Source organism: Lactuca serriola, chromosome 2 (assembly GCF_051521515.1).
Source record: "Lactuca serriola cultivar US96UC23 chromosome 2, Lser_US96UC23_V15, whole genome shotgun sequence".
Classification (NCBI taxonomy): Eukaryota; Viridiplantae; Streptophyta; class Magnoliopsida; order Asterales; family Asteraceae; genus Lactuca; species Lactuca serriola.
Genome location: NC_136409.1, coordinates 125,274,699 through 125,295,983, shown reverse-complemented (window position 1 = coordinate 125,295,983; position 21,285 = coordinate 125,274,699). Strand labels below are relative to the sequence as shown.

The 21,285-nt window shown below is 35.4% G+C and overlaps 1 protein-coding gene, 1 long non-coding RNA gene and 6 other non-coding genes across 8 annotated transcripts; 1 reads left to right on the top strand and 7 right to left on the bottom strand.

Annotated features, from left to right (window-relative positions):
- The first annotated feature begins 7,261 nt into the window (after positions 1-7,261).
- Positions 7,262-10,223, top strand: LOC145086764 (2-oxoisovalerate dehydrogenase subunit beta 1, mitochondrial). The gene is made up of 13 exons (XM_079024606.1): positions 7,262-7,641; positions 7,928-8,039; positions 8,192-8,227; positions 8,328-8,387; positions 8,469-8,526; positions 8,616-8,713; positions 8,776-8,865; positions 8,969-9,037; positions 9,114-9,200; positions 9,428-9,523; positions 9,610-9,687; positions 9,794-9,880; positions 9,957-10,223. The coding sequence occupies exons 1-13, from the start codon at positions 7,436-7,438 to the stop codon at positions 9,990-9,992; spliced, it is 1,113 nt and encodes a 370-aa protein (XP_078880732.1). The 5' UTR covers positions 7,262-7,435; the 3' UTR covers positions 9,993-10,223.
- Positions 10,224-13,620: 3,397 nt separating this feature from the next.
- Positions 13,621-20,895, bottom strand: LOC145086763 (uncharacterized). The gene is made up of 5 exons (XR_013700624.1): positions 20,493-20,895; positions 15,288-19,449; positions 14,907-14,980; positions 14,061-14,127; positions 13,621-13,769 (listed from the first exon to the last, which is right to left on the bottom strand). It is a non-coding gene; the product is annotated as an uncharacterized LOC145086763 (long non-coding RNA).
- Positions 19,533-19,626, bottom strand: LOC145090967 (small nucleolar RNA Z221/R21b). The gene has a single exon (XR_013701886.1). It is a non-coding gene; the product is annotated as a small nucleolar RNA Z221/R21b (small nucleolar RNA).
- Positions 19,739-19,841, bottom strand: LOC145090966 (small nucleolar RNA R64/Z200 family). Its single transcript, XR_013701885.1, has one exon. It is a non-coding gene; the product is annotated as a small nucleolar RNA R64/Z200 family (small nucleolar RNA).
- LOC145091079 (small nucleolar RNA SNORD18) lies at positions 19,877-19,954 on the bottom strand. Its single transcript, XR_013701967.1, has one exon. It is a non-coding gene; the product is annotated as a small nucleolar RNA SNORD18 (small nucleolar RNA).
- On the bottom strand, positions 20,037-20,116 carry LOC145090952 (small nucleolar RNA Z199). Its single transcript, XR_013701872.1, has one exon. It is a non-coding gene; the product is annotated as a small nucleolar RNA Z199 (small nucleolar RNA).
- On the bottom strand, positions 20,191-20,275 carry LOC145091073 (small nucleolar RNA SNORD24). Its single transcript, XR_013701961.1, has one exon. It is a non-coding gene; the product is annotated as a small nucleolar RNA SNORD24 (small nucleolar RNA).
- Positions 20,324-20,424, bottom strand: LOC145090959 (small nucleolar RNA R12). The gene has a single exon (XR_013701878.1). It is a non-coding gene; the product is annotated as a small nucleolar RNA R12 (small nucleolar RNA).
- Positions 20,896-21,285: the final 390 nt, after the last annotated feature.

Sequence of the window (21,285 nt, the reverse complement as noted above, 5' to 3'; positions counted from 1 at the left end):
ATGGGTGACTTGTCAGTGGATTTAGACACAAAACATCTCCCTGAAATGTTCTCTTCACAATCCTCAAAACTTGCGAACATTGCTCCATGTGTGGGATGCCTCATTTCCTCATCATCAGATCCTGAAGACCAGATCTGATAAGTTCCACTTTCTTCTTCAGCAGCTTCTCCCTTAGCAACTAATGACACTCCTTTGGTCTTTGCACGTAATTCTTCAATCTTCTCGGAGTAGTATGCTTCATCTTTGACTTTTTCTTTCTTCTCTTCTTTCTTTCGCAACATGTAGTCAGCTGCGAAATGATTCGCACCATTGCAATAATGACAATAAATTCTTGAATCACCTTTCAACTTTTTCTCTTCATTTGCATTTTTCTGTTTTTCATCAATTTTCTCCATTTTCTTCCTTTCTTCTCCTCCAGTCTTTGTGACAACATTTTTCGCATCATTCATCTTTCCTTTTGGATTAAACGGCTTTTTGAAAAACTTTTTAACTCTGTTGTTTGAATAAAATGCTACAGCTTCATCATCGGAGTTCATCAAAAATCCTTCTTCATCTAAACCATCTTTTTCATCAGTTTCTGATACCTTTGAAACAAGAGCCAAAGGACCACCAATCGCTAGTTTTGATTCTTCATACATTTCTGAGACCCCACATTCATGTGTTTTCAGTTGATTGTAGAGATCATTCAATGTAGTTGTATCAAAACTTTGTTGATTCTTAATCATCATGCTCACACTTCGCCATTCCTTGCGAAGACCCATAATGAAAGTTAAATTGAATTCCATGAGAGATCTAGTGATACCATACCTATTGCAGCGAAACATAAGCTCATTCAGATGATCATAGTAACTTTCGAGAGTTTCTGCATCCTTTTGTCTGAATTCCTTCAGTTCAACCAGACATTGCTTCACATAACTGATCTTCGTCTTTTCGCTACCTTGATACTTTTCTTTTAGAGTATTCCAGATGTCTTTTGCTGTTTTACAACTACGAATGTAATTGTAAACCACAGGAGGTAGAGCACCTCTTAGTTCCCTCATGCACCTCTTCTCATTATTCTTCAGTCGTTTTTGTTGTTCTTCAACATCAGGAGATGCAGTGGATGATCCAAGTTGTTGAACATTAGCAGGAGCTTGTACTGTTCCATCGATACAATTCCAAAGTTCTTCATCAATTCCATTTAAGTAATCTTCCAATCTATCAGCCCACTGATCATAGTATTCTGGAATCAACATCGGAATTTTGGTTGAGGAACCAAGCAAGTGAGAGAAAGAAGTCATTGTATTCATATTGAAGTTCGCCATTGATGAACACAGAAAATATCTGAAAACTTTGAAAACTTGATGAATTTCAGAATTCGATCAAATGAATTGATCAAAAATCACTAATCGATTACTCGACTTAACAATTCAAATACAGAATCGATTCAAATCTGAAGATCAAAAATGATTTTCAAAACCAAAAATGCGCGGAAAATTTTGAGTTAATTTTGCAACTCAAAAAGCAAATGATTCTTATATGAAAATCAGATCTAAGCAGTTTGAATCCTGCTCTGATACCAATTGAAGAGAATTGTAATCGAGAATTAAGAAAAGAAACGATAGATTTTTAATGATGAAAGATGATGAACACACGAAGTAAATATTAATCAGATCTCATTTTCATTAAGACTGATTACAGAATAAGCTGAAGAGAGATTTCGTGTTTTGCTATTCTTCTCTACTTCAAGCCTAAGTCCCTATTTATAGGGAGCATACAAAAAATATACTAAGTCTATACATTGACACTTCGCATACTACACTTCGCATACAAAATTGACTTAGTAAAATAACATACAAATGCGAATCATTACACTACACACTATTCGACTTTTACAACATACATCTACAGGGTCGAGTTGCCGGAGCTGTTTGGGTCGATCAAGACCGCCATGGTCGAGTATTTTGATGAGCGCTTTGCGGCTCTAGCAGAGACAGCGGCAGCCGCAGCGGCAGGGGGAGGAGCTAGTCGGGGCTTTCAGTATCGGGATTTTGACAGCACAAAGCCCCTACTTTTGATGGAGTTCAGGATCCGATTGTCGCTATGAGATGGTTATCGGACGTGGAGGGTTGTTTCTTCACGTGTTCATGCCCTGCGGATCAGAGGGTGAGGTGTGCTCTGAACCTCTTGATGCTCGGGGCGAAGGATTGGTGGAGATTGACCAAGGGGTCATATTCTGATGCACAGCGGGCTACGGTTTCGTGGGATCAGTTCAGGGAGATGTTCAGCACTCGCTATGTTCTGCGAGTCAAAAGGGAGAGGTTAGATCAGGAGTTCCTGGAGATGAAGCAAGATTCGGAGTCGGTGATGGAGATCACCAAGATGTTCACTGAAAGGGCGATGTTTTGCCCGGAGTTTGCTTCGGAGCAGGCTCAGATGTCCCGATATCTGAGTATGCTCAAGAGGGATATCAGGCAGTTTGTGTCTACACAGAGGAGCGAGACCTTGTTGGAGTTGCAGGAGGCCGCCCGGCGGCGTGAGTTGGAGATTGAGTTGCAGATGAGGGAGTAGAGGCAGGCCTCGGCACAGTCGCAACCGGCGCCGAAACGATCCAAGACCGTTGATTCTAGATTGGGAGATCAGAGTAGCCGCACTTGTGGGAAGTGTGGGAAGGGTCACACCGGAGTTTGTAGGTCTGGTGTTTCATGCCGCAAGTGTGGAAAGGAGGGACATTACGCGAGGGATTGTCGTCAGTCAATCCCAGCCCAGGATATGAGGATTTGCTACCAGTTTCATCAGGTTGGTCACATGAGGGCCAACTGTCCACAGCTGATTGGGAGGTCGGTGCAGGCTCCAGCACCGGCCACGTTAAGGATTACGGGTGGAGGTCAGGATGGAGCAGAGCCCCCGAGGGCTCAGGGTCGTGTCTTTCAGCTTACAGCAGAGGAGGTCAGGGCAGTGCCAGATGCAGCTGCGGGTATGTTTCCTTCTGGTTATTTTGTTATCTTGCGATTATTGTGGAGTATTGCATATGCTGGTCTTGTTTGCATGATTTATAGTGTTGTATTGTTCGCTTTTTCGTCTGGGTTACCTTTTGGTAGAGGGTTTTATAGCTAGGAGTTGTTCGCTTTTTCGTCTGGGTTACCTTTTCGTCTAGGTTACCTTTTTGTCTGGGTTACCTTTTCGGGCTTACAATTGTGGTTTAATGTTTTTCAGGTACTTCAGGAGACCGTGGCAAGGCGAAGGCGTGATCATACCGCTCCTCATGTTTATGTTTTAGGATATGGTTCCGGGAAAACTCTGATAATAATTGTATTGAAAACCTTTTTGTAATGATTTAACGAAACTGGGTTGTTTTGAAAAGTTTAAATTGGCTTAAATTTTTAGAGTGTTACACTATATCCATAGAGTTCTAGAAGGCAGATTCACCAATCAACTTTGCTTTTCCATTGCGCCAAACCATTGTTGATTCAGCAGCAATAAGCATATAGGTGAGATCTATAAGGGTCACGTCGCGGTTCATCATATAGTACTCTCTTACGAACTCACTATACGGGTTAGGAAGCGACTGAAGAACCCAGTCAACAGCCAGCTCCTCACAGACAACGGATCCCAACATTCTTAACCTATCAATGTGTGACTTCATCTCTAGGACGTGTGCACACACCGACTTTCCTTCTTCATGTTTACTTGCCAAAAGGGCTTGAGTGAGCTTGAACTTTTCAAGTCTTCGAACTTGTGGGTTAGGGAGAATAATTGGAGGAGGTGGAGGAAGTGAAGCATGATCTCTTGTTCCTCGATCGAATCGTGGAATATCATCTTCATGTGGAAAGCTTGTTCCATGGGATTTAGGAATACCATAGTTGTCATACTTTGACGTCTACGAAACGGGAGAAAACAAATTCAAGTTAGTTGATTGATTGAGTCCTTAATAAATCACCCAAATGAGATATTAATGCTAGGACCCAACACAATACGCTACAACCTAGAAAAGGGATGTCGTAATCTAGTTGCAGAATATTTGAAGGTAAGTGAATGACGATTCACTAATTTTCCACCATGAAAAATGAAAAACAGTTTAAGTTTTAAATCTATTGAAAATTCCTAGATCTTTTGAGATTCATTGAAATTTTCAATGGCATGTTTAAATCTCGATATGCCCCTCTAGTTTGTGACTGGGATGCCGAGGATCACAAAGCGGGTGTGAATAACCATGCAAACTTACATGGTGCCCCCACATGTTACAGTCACCTATTCGATGTGTCGGTTAACCACACACGCTCCACCGAACTATGAGAAACATTGAGTCACCCTTCGCTACCTTTGCTTAGAACCATTTAGTGTGCCGGTTAACCACACACGCTCCACTAACGTCTTCGCAAGGGTACAAAGTGTAATTTCATGGAATTGCATCAATTCACTTTTGCCTAAAGTAACTAAGATTGGGAATTTGTAAAACATTTAGTTACTTTTGTATTTCATTATACTTATAATGGAAGGTTTCTGTCCTATCCTACCCGTTCAGCTAACGACCCTCCACTAGTCAAGAGTGCGGTGGGTAAGAGTGGATACCCATTCAATCGCCATTTTATAGGCAAGTTCCTTAAACACACCTTATAAACCAACTTCGTGAATGAGGCCTACTAATGGTAAGACTGACTTTTACTCATACATATATATAATGTTAGACTTTTAATGTTATATATAGTATAGGGTGTATTTTACACTTTTAAAATACTAGGTGGTCAAATTTAACAATTATACTTTTAATATTAAATTGTGAACCAAAACTTTATGGATTTATTAAACCTCTTTTAATTATACACTTTAATTAATTAATAAAACCATAAGGGTGTGATTTGAACTTTTCAAAACAATATTATGGTTTTAGAATTTAACATTTCTAAATTAAACTTTTAATCAACTTTTAAATTCCAAATACTTGAGGGCAAGTTTTGAAACATTTCAAAACATTAGGGTTTCAACTATTTAAATTTCAAAACCAAAGTTTTTTAAGTTCAAATTTAAACTATAAAACCTAAAGGGGAAAAATTGAAACTTTTTCACAAGTAATTCAAATCTAAATTACAAATAATCAAACTTTATCTAATAAAACAAATGATTAACTAAATTTTGACAATTATCTTCTATTTTGGTAAGGATAATCACCAAATATTGATAAAATTCAGATTTTATAACAAAAACACGTTTATGGTAATTATCCAAAGCCAAAACAGGAAGAAAATGGCGAATATGAGCTGTCAGACGCTTTGACTCGTCGAGTCTGGACCTGGACTCGTCGAGTACAGCTGACTCGGCAAGTTCACCAAGTGACTCGGCGAGTCAAACACTCAGAAGCAAAAAATTTCGATTTTCAGTGATGATTTCGATCAAATATGCATCAATACAATAGAAACCAATCAAGGCTCTGATACCACTGATGGGTTATAAGAACATCCTATGTGCTCATGCAAACCCTAATGCTTGGATTTAGGTTTCTCTATTGTACATGCAATTCATCCAAGACTTTAAACCCTAGATCTAGCATACAATTAACCATATTAACTTATGAATGGGGTTTAGATCTTACCTTGATTGTTATGTAGCAATAATAATCTCAAATCCTCCTTGTAATGACTTTAGAAAGCTTAGAGTCACAAGTGTCACTCCTCTAATGGCTTACAAACACCAAGAGCAAGAGGATGAAGAATAAGGAGAGAGGAGGCTGCCTAAAATCGTCCAAAACCCTAAAGGAACTCTGCACCACGTTTTTGGGGCTTAAGGGTACTATATATACATGTAGGCTATTAGGGTTTTCAACTAGGAAACCCTAATCTGACTACTTAAGCCCTAAGCAGCCCATGGATTCCTTTGGTATATCCCTTGGACGATTTCTAATGGGCTTCCCCATAGAATTCGTCCAACATATATATTATTAAGTAATCCATAGCCCAAATGCAACTATCTTATAATTACAGTTCCAGTCCCTTAAGTTTAATTAATCTCTTTTAGCCACAAAATTAATTATCAATTAATTCTTGACTAATATTAATTAAACAATATGATTTATCATTTAATATATTATTCTTATAATATATTAATAAATCATAATTAATCCTCTCTCTCTCTCCATAATTCATCCTATCAAGTTGCTTTGGTGAAGGCAACCTAAAAGGACCATGCACCATCGGGTCAAGTACATACCAAAATAGTTATGGACTTAGACACTAATCCAACAACTTCATGGTTGTAGATCGTCACTATGAATGGTTAGAGAGGAAAATGGGGAAGGGATAAAAGGGTGGGACCCATAAAATTTAATTAAAATATTTTTATTAGCAAATGGGAAATTAAGTTATCTGACAACAATTTAATATGTATTTGAAGAAATAACCAAAAAAATGTTGTTAGCAAAAATAACCATTTGGATCGGAATGAACATTCTGGACTAAGATAAAACACTTTTTCTAATAAAAAAACATTTTAGATTTAAATTTCGGACCAACATTCCGAATTCCAGATTGAAATTTTGGATTTCGGAAAAAAAAAATTGAAATATTAAGAACAAGTCTAAAATCCAATGAACAATTTCCAAATTTCGAGGAAAAAAAATCATCTTTACTTAAATCTAATAAAAGAAATTAAATAAACATAGTGAATGTGAAAATATATAATATTATATACTTAAATATTTTATTGGAAAACGATAACGTTAAACATTTCAGACGTAAGTGTGATTATTTTTTCAAAAAAAAGTTGAAAAAACAACAAACATTAACTCTATAATTTGAAGATCAAACTCGGAAAGAAACATTCTTTGAAAAAAAGAATGCTCCAGAATATGAACAATACTATTGAACCAGACAAAGAAGGGTTATTTAAAAAAAAAAAAATGGTTATTTTATTTGAAAAGCTCATTTACATAGATTAGATTATTTAATTTCATTTAATAAATTAATTAGACATTAAAAAATAATTGTTTTTTTAAAGAGCATTCTAATCATTTTATGTTGTTACAAACTAAACATTGCAACTTTTAACGATAATCCTAGTTAACTTTTGAATATAAAAACCGAACATATTTTTTGACATATGTATAAAACGATAATCGGTCAAGATTCATGTGCTTATGCTCCACCCTTTCAAAGTATTAGGATAGTTTATATAATTATATACTTACTCCGAAATCATTTACAATCATCTAACAAAAACATGTTATTTTTGTGAATGTCCCACTTGTATCCTCATTTATTTATAACTATCTTGTAATTAAAGCTTACATTTTTCAGGATTTCCCTTCTGTTGACTTCCCATTTCACATGTGCAAGTCTTAAAGGAATCGTAGTTGTTGGGCTTCCCATACCGGAGAAAACCAACAAATAGAACTGATTCCTTCAACCTCCATAGATTTAGTCATCTGTTTGTTATCAAACACACCCAGAAGAAAAAGAAGAAGATGGCTACAAATCTCCGGAGATTTAAGCGATTTGGTTCCGTATTCATCAACAATTCTTCTCCTCTCAGACGATTATCTTCGTCTTCCGCCGTTTTGGGTTCTGTTGATGGTCAGGTGCAACAACCAGGAACTGGAACGGGGAAATCTATAAACCTTTACACTGCAATCAATCAAGCACTTCAAATAGCTTTAGATTCTGATCCTCGGTACCTTTTTCACTTTTGCTACCTCCTTTGATTATAATACTCTATGTCTCAATCTGGATATATTATTCCTTCCTTTTTCCGATTTTGGTCCATAATCATTTTTGTTTAATTACTCGATTCCTATTTCTGATTCTCCACATGTGGGCCGTGTAGGTTTAATAGAATCCCCTCTTCCGAATGGAATCGTAAAATTAGCATGGATTCTTAACTGATTTTTCATTTCTATTACCATATCATAACAAATTAAGCTAAATTGGGAACTAAAAATTCACATTTGGAATCACAGTTCTTATATATTTGGGGAAGATGTGGGTTTTGGTGGCGTCTTCCGTTGCACAACTGGATTGGCTGATCAATTTGGCAAACATAGGGTTTTCAACACCCCTCTATGCGAACAGGTAACTCTATCAAATATCAATAAAAAATCTCTCATTTCTCCAAGATTCTTTCGTTTCAAATCTCTCCATTATTCCGATACAAGTTATTCATGGTTTCCTGCTCTTCAAATCGTTTACTTTTCAAATTTAAACCAATTTGTTATTTACAACAGGGGATTGTTGGATTTGGAATAGGTCTAGCAGCAATGGTTAGTTCCTTAAAATTTTCTACTCCAAAATCCTTTTTTGCATCTTTTCATACAGCTATATTATATTATATAATTATATAATATAATGATTTTGTAACAGGGGAATCGAGCTATAGCAGAAATCCAATTCGCAGATTACATTTTTCCTGCTTTTGATCAGGCATGTATCTTTGAATTCTTTATTCTCCACTATGCTAATTTCTCACAGATTCACATCCAAATCTTTCAACATTTTTTGTAGATTGTCAATGAAGCTGCTAAATTCAGATATCGAAGTGGTAACGAATTTAATTGCGGAGGTAACCAAAATTATCAAAAAAAGAAAAAAAAAACTTTCCTTTTTCCTTTTTTTTTCGATTATCAGAATTGATTATTTGTGGGTTATTAGGTTTAACAATAAGAACACCATATGGAGCTGTGGGACATGGAGGCCATTATCACTCACAATCTCCCGAAGCTTTCTTTTGCCATGTTCCTGGTCTTAAGGTACTCGAACATTTGACCATTTTACCCTTATAAAGAATTTCTTACGAAAATTTTTCTCATAGGTTGTTATACCTCGAAGCCCAAAGGAAGCAAAAGGATTGTTGTTATCAAGTATACGTGAACCAAATCCTGTTGTGTTTTTTGAACCGAAGGTCATTCATTGCTTTATAATTTTATTTATTTATTTATTTATTTATTTTAATTTGTATTTTTATTCATGTGAAGTAAAGTTTTTATAATTTTTTGGAAGTTTAGTGGCTATACCGATTAGCTGTAGAAGAGGTTCCGGAAGGGGATTACATGTTACCTTTATCAGAAGCTGAGGTAATTAATTATATTTATGAATTTCCAAATTTACCCTTTTGGAAATTTAATTTTTTTTTTTTTTTTGGAAAATTAGGTTATTCGAGAAGGTAGTGACATAACCCTAGTTGGTTGGGGCGCTCAGCTTGCCATCATGGAACAAGCTTGTGTTGATGCTGAAAAGGCAAGAATTTTTTTTTTTTTTTTTTGAACAAAAAAATAAATTATTAATGAAAAGGGACGATTTTATTCAACGTTGTTTTTTTTTTCTGATTTTAAGTAGTGCTAAACTAATTGGTTGTTTCTTTTCTAGACCGGATCAATTGTCTGAACAAGAGTAAATGACCATTTTACCCTTATGTTGCAACAAACAATTTTTTAATTTTTTTTTCATTTTTTAAATTTTTACAGGAAGGAATCTCTTGTGAACTTATAGATTTAAAAACATTAATTCCATGGGACAAAGAAACAGTGGAAGCTTCAGTGAGGAAAACAGGAAGATTATTGGTATAAGATTTATATTTTTTATATAAAAAAAAATGTTGATTGTTGAATAATGAATATACAAATTTTTTATTTTTTTAAATTTATAGATTAGTCATGAAGCTCCAGTTACAGGTGGATTTGGTGCTGAAATCTCTGCATCAATTGTTGAACGTTGTTTCTTGAGAGTAAGTTACTTAATTAGACAATATATTTTATATAATTTTTAAAACCAAACATTGAATTTTTTTTTATTTTTATAATTAAAAAAAATGGATACTTTTTTTTTTGTAGTTGGAAGCACCTGTTGCTAGAGTGTGTGGTTTGGACACTCCATTTCCTCTTGTTTTTGAGCCATTCTATATGCCTAACAAGAACAAGGTTAGAATTGTCTTTTGTCTTTTTTTTTTTTTTGACTTTGGTAATTGTTATTGATGTACTTGGATCGTGGGTGTAGATACTTGATGCGATCAAAGACACGGTTAATTACTAAAACGCCCTCGGTGATTCTTCCATGCAAAAACCAGGATGAGAGTGCAACCACCCGTTGTAATATATGTATTTTCTTTCTTGAAAAAAAAAAAAAAAAAAAAAAAAAACATTTTGTATAACTTTTAAATTTACCATCTTTGATCAGCAAAACATGTTAAGTGGCATTGACATGGAGTCCATGTTCTTTTTAATATATTTTCATAAATCTTATTATTATTATTATTGTTATTAACTTATATTGTTCCTGTTTTATTTTTCCAAAAAATAATTAGTGAAACTGGGAAATAAATGGGATATACCTTTTTTAACAAATCATTCATCAATTAAAGACCTAAACTACAAATAAAAATTAATAAAAATTCATAATTTGTTGGATAGCATTTGATATTATCCTTAAAATATACTAACGGGCTATAAAACGATAAACCTTGGGACAAAATAGATTGTCCGGTTTGATTACGTGTCGAGTCAATCAATAGTATTTCTAAATTCATCAACTGCATCTTATTAATCGTTCGAAGTATTTTTTTTTATTTTTATTATGTGTTGTGAAATATAGATATTTTATAAAACTGTTGCGACATTTTTATCATTGTTGCATTTGAGTGTGCGTGGAAAACATTATCCGTGTTCGAGAATGCTTCCTCCAAGTTGGTTATAAATAATTTTGAAGACAAAAGTAAAGTCGGAATAGAAATTTGTATAAAATAGATAAATTACTGTATTGGCCCAAAAGTTACAGTAAAAAATAACTTGTTAAAATGCTTCTCATAATTATTATAACAGTGCTTTATTTCAGAAAAATAGAATTTCATTACTATAGTTTAACACTAAAGAATAAAGAAATAAGAAATAAGAAAAAAAAATGATTCTCATTCCACATCTTTTATTAACAAATGGAAAATGAAATTTTGCCTAGACCGACTTGTTATTTGTATTTTTAATTTTTTTTTTTATGATTTTATTACTATCGTTGAAAACTGATCGATTTTATTTTGCTAATTGCTCTTTGATGATTCTAGCTTCAGTTCCGTGTTTTTTTTTTTTTCCAATTTTCACCACCTAAACATGAAACGAAATTTTGGTAGCATTTTAATGAAGATAAAGTACAATAAAGGTTTAAATTGCAAAATATCATAAAATAACCGAACGTGCTGACTTCAATTTAACATATAAACAACTAGAAAAACTAAATATACCGAATACCGTAATTAGGATTCAAATTCCCGACCATGCATTGCAGACAAAAAAGAACATATTCCTAACAAAAACATGCCCAAAATCGAAAAAATTAAATCCGAAATTTGTAACAAAACGAAACATATACAATACAATAACATAAAAGATGTTGTGTTGGATATGTTTCCTTGATATTCAAATATTGGGTCTATTCCTTTTGGAAATAACTAATCTATAATTTCCTTGATATTCAAATAATAGGTCTATTCCTTGTATCAACAAATGATACAAAACACAAATTGCATATTTTACAAACAAAAACGTGTGTAAATGGGTGTTTGGCTTAGCTTTTCAAACCCCAAAAGTCTTTTTTGGAAAAGTTACAAAAAGTCAGGATTTCCTAACTTTTCCAAAAAATTCATTTTCTTTGTATAAAAAACTTCAAAAGTGACTTTTAAAACTAGTTTGCCAAACATCTTTTGTTTTTTTTTTTTTTCAAAAATGACTTTTGGCTGTAAAAAATTAAGCCAAACACCCCCTAAATTTTGAGCTCGAGCTTTTTTTCATCACCGTTATCTAATAAGATAATGTTATAGGGTATACTGGTCACATCCTCACAATCTATAAGGAAGTACTTATCATTCCACGTCATTGTATTGCTTTCACTTTATAATTTATTTAATTAAAATAATGATCATTGAAAATAAAAATAATTAAAAGTAATTGTTTTTTAGACGGCAGATTATGTCGTTAGTAAGAATCTCTTTATCCATGTTCGAATCTTGGCTTCTACTCCGAGAAGGCGAGAAGTATTACCCTCTACCAATTAGGTTAATCCGGCAAATTAAAAATTTCTTAATAAACTTAAATAAAAATACATAACAAATAAAGAACTAATATTATAATTTTTTGTAACATTTTTTCATGAATTGTCTTTTCTCCACTAACATCTTTTCATGTCTTCACCCTCAAGATCATAGGTCGATATCATCAAAACCTACATATTAGTCGAGACTTATTCATGAAATAATGTTTGTTGCTCACGCTTAGTTTCCTTTTTAAACTCGGTCTTTAGTTTTTGCGATTGCAGATGTTCGTTAAAGTTTTCTTTAAAAAAATGTAACTCGTTTGGTTCCAATACGTTTTTCCCTAAAGATAATGTAGCTCGCCTCTTTTCATCCCTCCCAATCGGTCATCAAAGTGGTTCTTTTGGTGAAATCTCGTTGAGGTCGAATGTAGTTTGGGCATAGTTTTTTGATTTGGATGTCTCAGACCCGTTTTTTGTATCGAGTAGATTGCGTAAGTACATCTATATTAAGTATCATTTTGGAAATTATTTTAGAACTTCTCAAGCTTTGACATGGGTAAATGCTTTACAGGATTCAACTTCATGGCTTAGAGCAGACGACACAATAAAAATGGTTGTGAACGTGGTACTGCGGGTGAAACTTGAAGGTGTATGTACGAGATGATGTCGACGAGCTGTGTGAAGGCGTTGTGATATGTGATGGCAGTGTGCGACGTCGGCAGACTATGTAAGGACGGCGTCGATGGTATATGGATGATAGGAGCGTCGATTTTAAAGATGCGAAGGGGGAGATGAGAAAGAGAGGAACAAGTTTAGGTTAGGGTAAGACGAAGAAACGTGTCTTTTTTTAAATGGGCTTTTACATTTGACTGAATCATGTGTTTTTCTTTTTCGGGTCCTTTATGAAGAGGTAAACAAACAATCTAAACCTGTTCAAATCTGCCTTTTTTTAAGAGTCATTAAATGGTAAACAAACAACCCCTTAGACAATGATCCATGGTGGTGTGGTGGTATTGTTTTCGAAAACAATTTAGTAAAAAAAATGCTTAATTTTTCTGTAACGCCCCGATTCCCGAGTATCAATTTGTGGTTATTATTTCTCATTATTTCAAGGTCTACTCGACGAGTTAGTTGCCTGACTCGCCGAGTAACAGCGTGTTGGTCCACGTGTTTAAGTGACCTACTCGCCGAGTCCAAGAAGGGACTCGACGAGTAGGAGCTGGAGGATGAAACCCTAATTTTGGGGTTTTGCACACTATTTAAAGGTCCTTAACTTTCCTTCCCAGCCTCCCTTGTCACCTTCACGTCCAGAGAAACCCTAATAGCCAGCTAGTCTCTATTCTTGAGTGTGTGAGACCAAAAAAGAGTGTATTGGAGCATTTCTTGAAGAGTTGAGAGCTTGGGACAAGAAAGAGCATGTAGATCCAGCCTTTCCAGTATTGTGGCATCAAGATTAAGGTATAAAGCTACCACCTTTCCTTTTCATTGCTTAGATCTCCAATTTGTGGAAGAAAATGGTCATTTCTAGGGCAAGATAGAGTCATTTTCGGGTTTGAGCTTGTCACAAGGGCAAAGTTTCAGATCTTGACTCCCCTAGGCTTTGTGGTGTAACACCGTAAATTTCAAAACAATTTTTCGCATTTCATAAAAACACAAATTGTTTAACATTCATAAAACATTAATGTTTGAAACTCAATCCATGCTATATAAAAATCCCAAGATCTGATGACATAAAAATCCCGTGTGTGTGTACTGATCAAGCCGGCGCCTTCCCACGGTCATCACTAGTACCTGAAACAAATAACACCAACACTGTAAACATAAAGCTTAGTGAGTTCCCCAAAATACCACACATAACACATATTAGCCACTCGAGGCTATAACTCTGTGGGTCCGTGGACCCTACTCTGTGAACCCTCTGGTTCTAACTCTGTGAACCTTCTGGTTCCAATTCTATAACATGCACAGCATAAATCACATAGAAATAATGCAGTACAACACATAACATACATATAGCATACAAATACTCTGTCACATAACTCTGATTACCTACTCGAGGTAAAGTATAGTAAGAAGACTCACCTCGCGTATCTCGATAACTCGCAAATCCCGAAATCACTCGCGCTCGATCCTCCGAGCTATAATCCCCCTATAACACAATATATCTCTAATTAACACTTTCACAACTAAGGTTGACTACCCCTATCAAGTCAACACTGGTCAACTCTGGTCAACGGTCAACGGTCAACGGTCAACGGTCCACTTTGACCGGACTCGGCGAGTGCACTAGAGCGACTCGGCGAGTCTATACGTGTTCACTGACTCCCTAGGATCCTCTCTTGACACGTCGAGTACTTCGCTGACTCGACGCGTTCCACCTGGCATGAATCGCGGGGCCACCACGACTCAACTCGCCGAGTCTCAAGAACAACTCGGCGAGTTCCAGCTTGACTCAGTCCACCCGTCAACCCTCTCTGACTCTCCCTGACTCACTAAGTCAATCCCTTAGCTCGGCAAGACCACTCGCTGAGTGGTTATGGACAATCTTCATGCTACTCACCGAGTCTGTTCATCGGACTCGGCGAGTCTATGCCATGCATAAACTCAAACTCACTCCTGAGGTCAGATCCGTTCCATTAACTCATAAATCCAGTCCTTCCAAGCACATACATCACGTAAAGTTACAATCTTGGTGCTCATGCAAAGGTCCAAAGGCCTTATTTGATGATATGGTCTCTAGAATGCTATTCTAAGCTCATGGCCTCCATTAACACTCATAAAGCTTGAGGGAAAAGAGTCTCAGGACCTCTTTGGGTCCAGATCTAAAGCATCAACACAAGAAGAGGCCAATTACTCCATGAATCATTCCACAAAGAAACCCTAACTCTAAGATTTACACCAAGGACTGAGAAAGGAACGAATGGTTACCTCAAATGAAGTCTCTGAGCTCAGGAATCACTGGATTAGCACCTTCTTTGGTCTCCTCTTGCCTTGATCCTCTTCTATATGCAAAATCACCCACAAATAATCAAGGATCTTCCTCTTCTCTCTCACAAAACGCTCAAGGACTCTTTAGGGTTCTCTCTGGGGTTGGTGGCCGCAAATGACGGCCATAAGCCCCTTTAAATAGGTCTCATATCCTGGAAATTAGGGTTTCATTAAACAGCATGGACTCGCCGAGTCCACCTTTTGGACTCGCCGAGTCCGGACGCGAACCCTTGCCCAAACCGCGATCATACTCGGCGAGTTTGAGCTCCAACTCGCCGAGTCTCCTCACAAAACACCAAAAATTAAAAGAATAAATAATACCTGGAATCCGGGCTGTTACATGTGGACAGAAAGCCTCAAGCTTTATGAAACTTTGACCCTCCTTCATGTCCAAAACCTTATCTTAATGCTAGTTATGAGTGTTTTAGTTCCATAGATCCTTGCATGCACGTAAAGTTAGCAACTTTACGTGATAACAACACCCTAGGAGCCTAGATCTACAGTTTGGAGCCTTGGTTTCACGAAGAAGCTTATGTATGGATGAAGGACTGAAGGGACTCGGCGAGTTGCATGGTCAACTCGGCGAGTCCGATGCAGATTGTCATGGACTCGGCGAGTTAGATGAGTGACTTGGCAAGTCGGCTAGGGTTTTCCCAACCTTTGGAATGTATGAACTAGGCGAGTTGCAAGGGAGACTCGACGAGTCGGCCAAGGAATTTACGACCGCAAACCTTGGGAACTCGACGAGTCACTCTAGTGACTCGGCGAGTTGGCGAGTTATGCAAGGAACTCGGCGAGTAGCTAAGGGTACTCGACGAGTTGAGGTCAACATGGACTATTGACCTTGACCGTTAACTTTGACTTTGACCAAGGTTTGACCAATTTGACTTTTGAGGATAATTGGTAAGCGGGTATTTATGAATTGGATCATTGATGGTTATAGGTGTTGGAGTTTGGGGCAGTGTTTCGAGAGCGTGATTTCGTGGTTTAGTCCGGCATTGCAAGGTGAGTTATCCTCACTATATCAACAGGGTCTAAGGCACCAAGGTCGACCCTTATCGGATTTGTATCTAGGTATTTGCTTGATATGTTTATTGATCTGCTAGATCTGCATCCTAGTATATAGGATGATGTTATGTGATTGACCGGTTAGGTCGGTATCCTGGTTATAGGATGGTTGTTGTGTTAGTGATCTGTTAGATCGGTATGATTATCTGTTATATATATGCTAGCGTATGATCTTTATGTGCACATGATTGTTTAATTAGTATGGGGGTTCAGTTGAGGCGGGTCCTGCTTCGTGCTGTAGGCCAACATACCCAGGGCAGACCGAATAAACAGCAGGTCCAGGAGGGCACCTAGTCAGGCCGAAGGCCCGGCGAGCGGTCCGCATAGGCTGAAGGCCCCGAGAGGGCGATCCAGACGTGTTGAGGCTCGGAGAATGGGCCAGATAGACTGAAGGTCCGGTGCGGGCGGTCCAGTCATACTGTAGACTCATAGAGTGGACCAGGTGGACTGAAGGTCCGGTGCGGGCGGACCAGTCACATTGTAGACTCGTGATGCATAGTTGTTATGTTATTTATATGTTTATATGATATGGTTATCTGTATGGCGTTGGTATTTTTGGGGTAACTCACTAAGCTTTCGGGCTTACAATTTCAGTTTATTGTTTCAGGTTCAGCGGATGGCCGCGGGAAGACAAAGGCGTGACCGTACACTTCCTCGATTGATGATTATGATTTCTGGAAACTCTGATATTTAAACTATTTTGAAAACAAATTATAATAATTGAATGGTTTTAAACGATTTAAAAAGTTTTAAATTGACTCGAATTTTATGGATGTTACATTTTCACATAAATATCGGTTTTCAAAATAACTTTTGAATTTGTAACAAAATCAAAAGTTAGACAAAACTATGAAATTGGTCCATGTGGTATTTAAAAAACTTTAGATAGGGTCCGAAAAGTTTTCAACTTGCATTGATGGTCCAAAGTCAAGGTTTTCTTTTGATTTTGGTCCCTGGAGAACTTGAAAAGACTGTTTTGCCTTTTTTATTTCTTATTTTCTATTTTTTTTATATTTTCTTTAATAATTTAATAATTAAAAATTAAAAGTTAAAGAACTGGGCTCTCTCTCTCTCTCTCTCTCATGAATAGATGAATGAAAGGGCCGTTGACTTCTGAAGATAATCAACATTTTTAATAACTTTTCGATTTAAGCATATACTAAAAAGGTGTAAACTTAGGTCTTTGATTTCAACAGAAGGGAGAAAGGGATGAAAGGGTGTTCATCTTCACCAAAAAGGACAACCACCAAATTATCAGAACACCGTCGTCGGCCACCAGTCACCTAGAAACCTCTAATCTGAAACACCTTTGATTTTCAGACAAAGACAAAAAAAAACCCTACGATCTGAAAATGACACATAGTCGACAAATAGATCTCCAGATCCTCAGTCGAAAAGTGATATCGCTACCCATCTCGTTTTCGTTTTTGCTTGAAGCTGTTAATTATGGTTTTCGTTCAAGATTTGGATTAATAATCAGTCGTCGCCGCCTAGCAATCAGCCGCCTAAAACCCTAGCAATCAATTGTCGCCCCCATTCCGACGAACGCTAGGGTTTCAAATGGTGATGTCGTCGGATCTATCTCTAACCCTAATCAAAATTTGTCTCCACAACCGAGATCTAAAGACGAAACGAGATTTAAAGGCGGCATATCGATTTTTGGAGTGTATTTGCTTGTTTGTGTTTGAAGGCAAAAAATCAATTTCTTTCCACTGAATTCTAGCATTGATGTATTAGCTATAAGATGAACACAAGATCTTCATTTTCATATTTCCCTTGATTTCTTCATCTTCATCTCATTCCCAAATCTTCATCTTGTTCGGATGATAGTGGTGATATTCTATTTTTCTAAAAACCAAAAGGATGAAGATAGGTTTTGTGGAGAGAGAGATCGGTGGGTGGGGTGGGTGGGGGATAATATATTTTTGAATAAATTATGGAAATCATTCTTATGGTTTAGTCAAAGTTGCAAGTTTGGTTCCTAACTTTTTTTTTACACTCGGATCGTCCCTGTGGTTTGATTTTGTTGCATTTTCCGTCCCTTACGTACATAAAATTAGGGACCAAACGTGCAATTTTGACCAAACCATAGGGACGAAAAACGCAACAAAATCAAACCACAGGAACGATCCAAGTGCAAAAAAACAACGTTAGAGACCAAAATGCAGTTTTTACCAAACCATAAGGACGATTTCAGTAATTTAATTTATTTTTTTATTTTTTAATTAAAATAGTATTAAAAAATTATAAAAAATACAAAAAAAAATAAAAATAAAGACATAAACCTCTTTTCAAGTTTTTTGGATTAAAATCATGAAAATATTTTGATTTTAGACCTTCAATACAATTGAAAACGTTTTTAAAACTCATCCAAAATTTTTTAAATACCACAAAGATTCTTTCCGAAAGTTATTTCGATAAAAACAATGACCCAAAGTGGTGTGGTGGTACATTGTCATCTTAATTATACAAAGATAAAAAGTCGAAGACAATCAAGTTTTTTATTACTTTTGTCTACACATTGTCTACTTCTAGACACTATGCCTTACTCCTTGTATTTGGAAAACAATGTTATATGTCCCCAAAACTTACGAATATATTTTAAAAGAGAATTTGTTTTGTCACCAAAATATTTAGATGCACATGTTCCTCTTTCGGCTTCTCATTCGTAATAAAAATTATATATTGCATCATTAGATATTTTACCTCTAAAAAAAACATTTCTCTCTTAATTTCATTAGAAATTGTGTTTTTAATTATATTACAATTACATGTTTAAACATGTTTATAACAGAATTATGTTGATGAACAAATGATAAGGTATGGATTCAACTTCTCTAACTTCATTTTGCTTATGTTTTAATATCTTGGTTTTAAAGGCTTTATTGATATTATTTATATAACGGTGTGATTCTAGCCATGACATTTATAAATATTGTTGTTATTGACTTGGCTTTTTAGGAAATAGGTTATGGGATAAATATTTAATACGATAGAAAAGAATTAACAAAAACCGGGTAAATTTTACCAAAAATGAAACCCAAATTTGATGAAAAACCCAAATCTGAGATCGAATAAAAACCCTAATTTTTGGAATTAAATTTTTGCCCCCAGAACAAAGCCATCAAGAAATCGATCATAAATCTTTCCCCTTGTAGCCGAAAGAAGAGGCAATATAACGAAACCACAAAGAAACTACAAAATCGTAATCAATTTTTACATAAGAAATCAATCGATAAACCAGATTAAAAAAATATATTTATAATATTTCAATACATCGCGATTTTTTAATCATGAAAATAGAGGACCCATCAGAAACCAAATATTTATCCCCAAATGCTTATAAAAGCTAATCGGTCCGCATCATGGTTTAATTTCTACCAAGAGAAATTCCATCATCTGGATCCTCATTAATCTACAAATTATGATTCGAGATAGAAAAAAAAATACTAAATCAAAACATTTTTTTCAAAAAATAATTTTTTTAATAATAAAAAAGGGCTCAGAAACAAAATATGGGTTATGAGAAAGTTTATCGATCACAATGAATATCAGAGTGGTGCATGACTTTCCTGTTTTATCATCATTGCCCCTTCATGAAATAAATAATCGTATTATATAAGAATGTTTTCAAAATCATAATGAAAGTTCAATCTATTGTAATAACAAAAAAAGAAAAAGAAAAAGCTTGGAATGTTTTTTCACATCTGCTCAGATTTATGAACTTGTAATCTCATTGTTTCCTTTGTTTGAAAGAAACTCTGAAGTCTGACATGTGATAAGTTTCATAATTCATCAAAACAGAATACAGAAAAAGTAAATACGATTGAATATTGAGAATGGAGATCAGAGTTTGGTTAATAATTTGTCGATCACTGAAAATTCAGAAACACGGACCAATAAATTGCTCATCATATCTCGAAAAATCGAAAGATTAACATAAAAGAAATCAAAATAAAAATGAAATAGAAAGAAAAAGAAGATAAAATAAGGCTAAATGTTGAGCATCAGAGACTTATATACTAATAATCACGAACAGTTTGTTCGATCATCTTGTTGCAGTTATTTTCTCATCACTTGACAAACAAAACATGTAAATTAGTTTTATATGAAAAGAATAATTTCAAAAACGAAATTAAAAATCCAAAATAGAAAAGGCCTCAGAGATCTTGGTGGATAATGAATCATCAAATGGGATAATCCCATCAAGAGTAGCAAATATCATTCTTACATCAACGGCCACAACAGTAAAAAAAATCGATTAAATTGATTTAGATAATCGTAGTATAATGAGTCAGAATGGAGTGTAAGATCACCTTCCTCTTCAAATAAAAACTATTATAAAGAGAAAATCATTGGGAATCCGAATGATTTTTTTCATCATGCTCATACTTATAACAACAACAAAAACGAGTTCTTTTTCTTATGGGAGATATAAGAGAGTATGAATGTATCTACCTTGTCACCGAAAAGCCCTAGCTAATGAGGAAGATCCGGAGCTAAAGGTAGCCACATATAGAATTCAAATATATGTGATCGAAATACTTCATTTAGCCTAATGATAGATCCCTTAATCCACCGTTGAAATTGGACTCCGATCAAGGAATTGCAATATCAGGCTTAATGATAAGCCCATTCAACAGACTCAAAACGATGAAGTACAAGTAAATCGAGCATTATTGAAACATAAATGATGATGAAAGGAGGATGCGAGCTATTGAGAAGAGATGAAGTAGCTGCGATTGAGTTGTTTGGTTGCAAGGAGGATGTATTTTATATGCAGATGTAAATTAGGGATGGTTGTTTCAAACCCTAGCTCCTTGTTTTTGCGTTTTTCAGTAAGGCTACGGCCATAGGTCGCTAACGTCTTGTTTTTTTTTTTTTTTTTTTTTTTTTTTAATTAAATAAAACAAAAGGAAGGAAATTATTGATAGAAATAGGAGGGGAAAGAATAAAAAATTATTCTTTGTTTCAGAAAATAAAAGAAAAATTTTAAGTTTTGTTATGAGACAAAAAAAAACAAAAAAAAAAACAAATTTAAAAGTTTTTCTTCACTTCATTTTACTTCCAAATCCGTCCAATTTAAGAGGAAAATTGGGAAATAAATATAGCTTGACATTCTTTCCTTCCTCTGATTTTCCTTTTGTTAATAAAACTCGGGAACACGATTTTCTTTCGATATCCCTCACTTTCCCTTCATATTCATCTATATATGTCTTTAAGTAGAACTCAGGAACAAGGCGTAAGAATG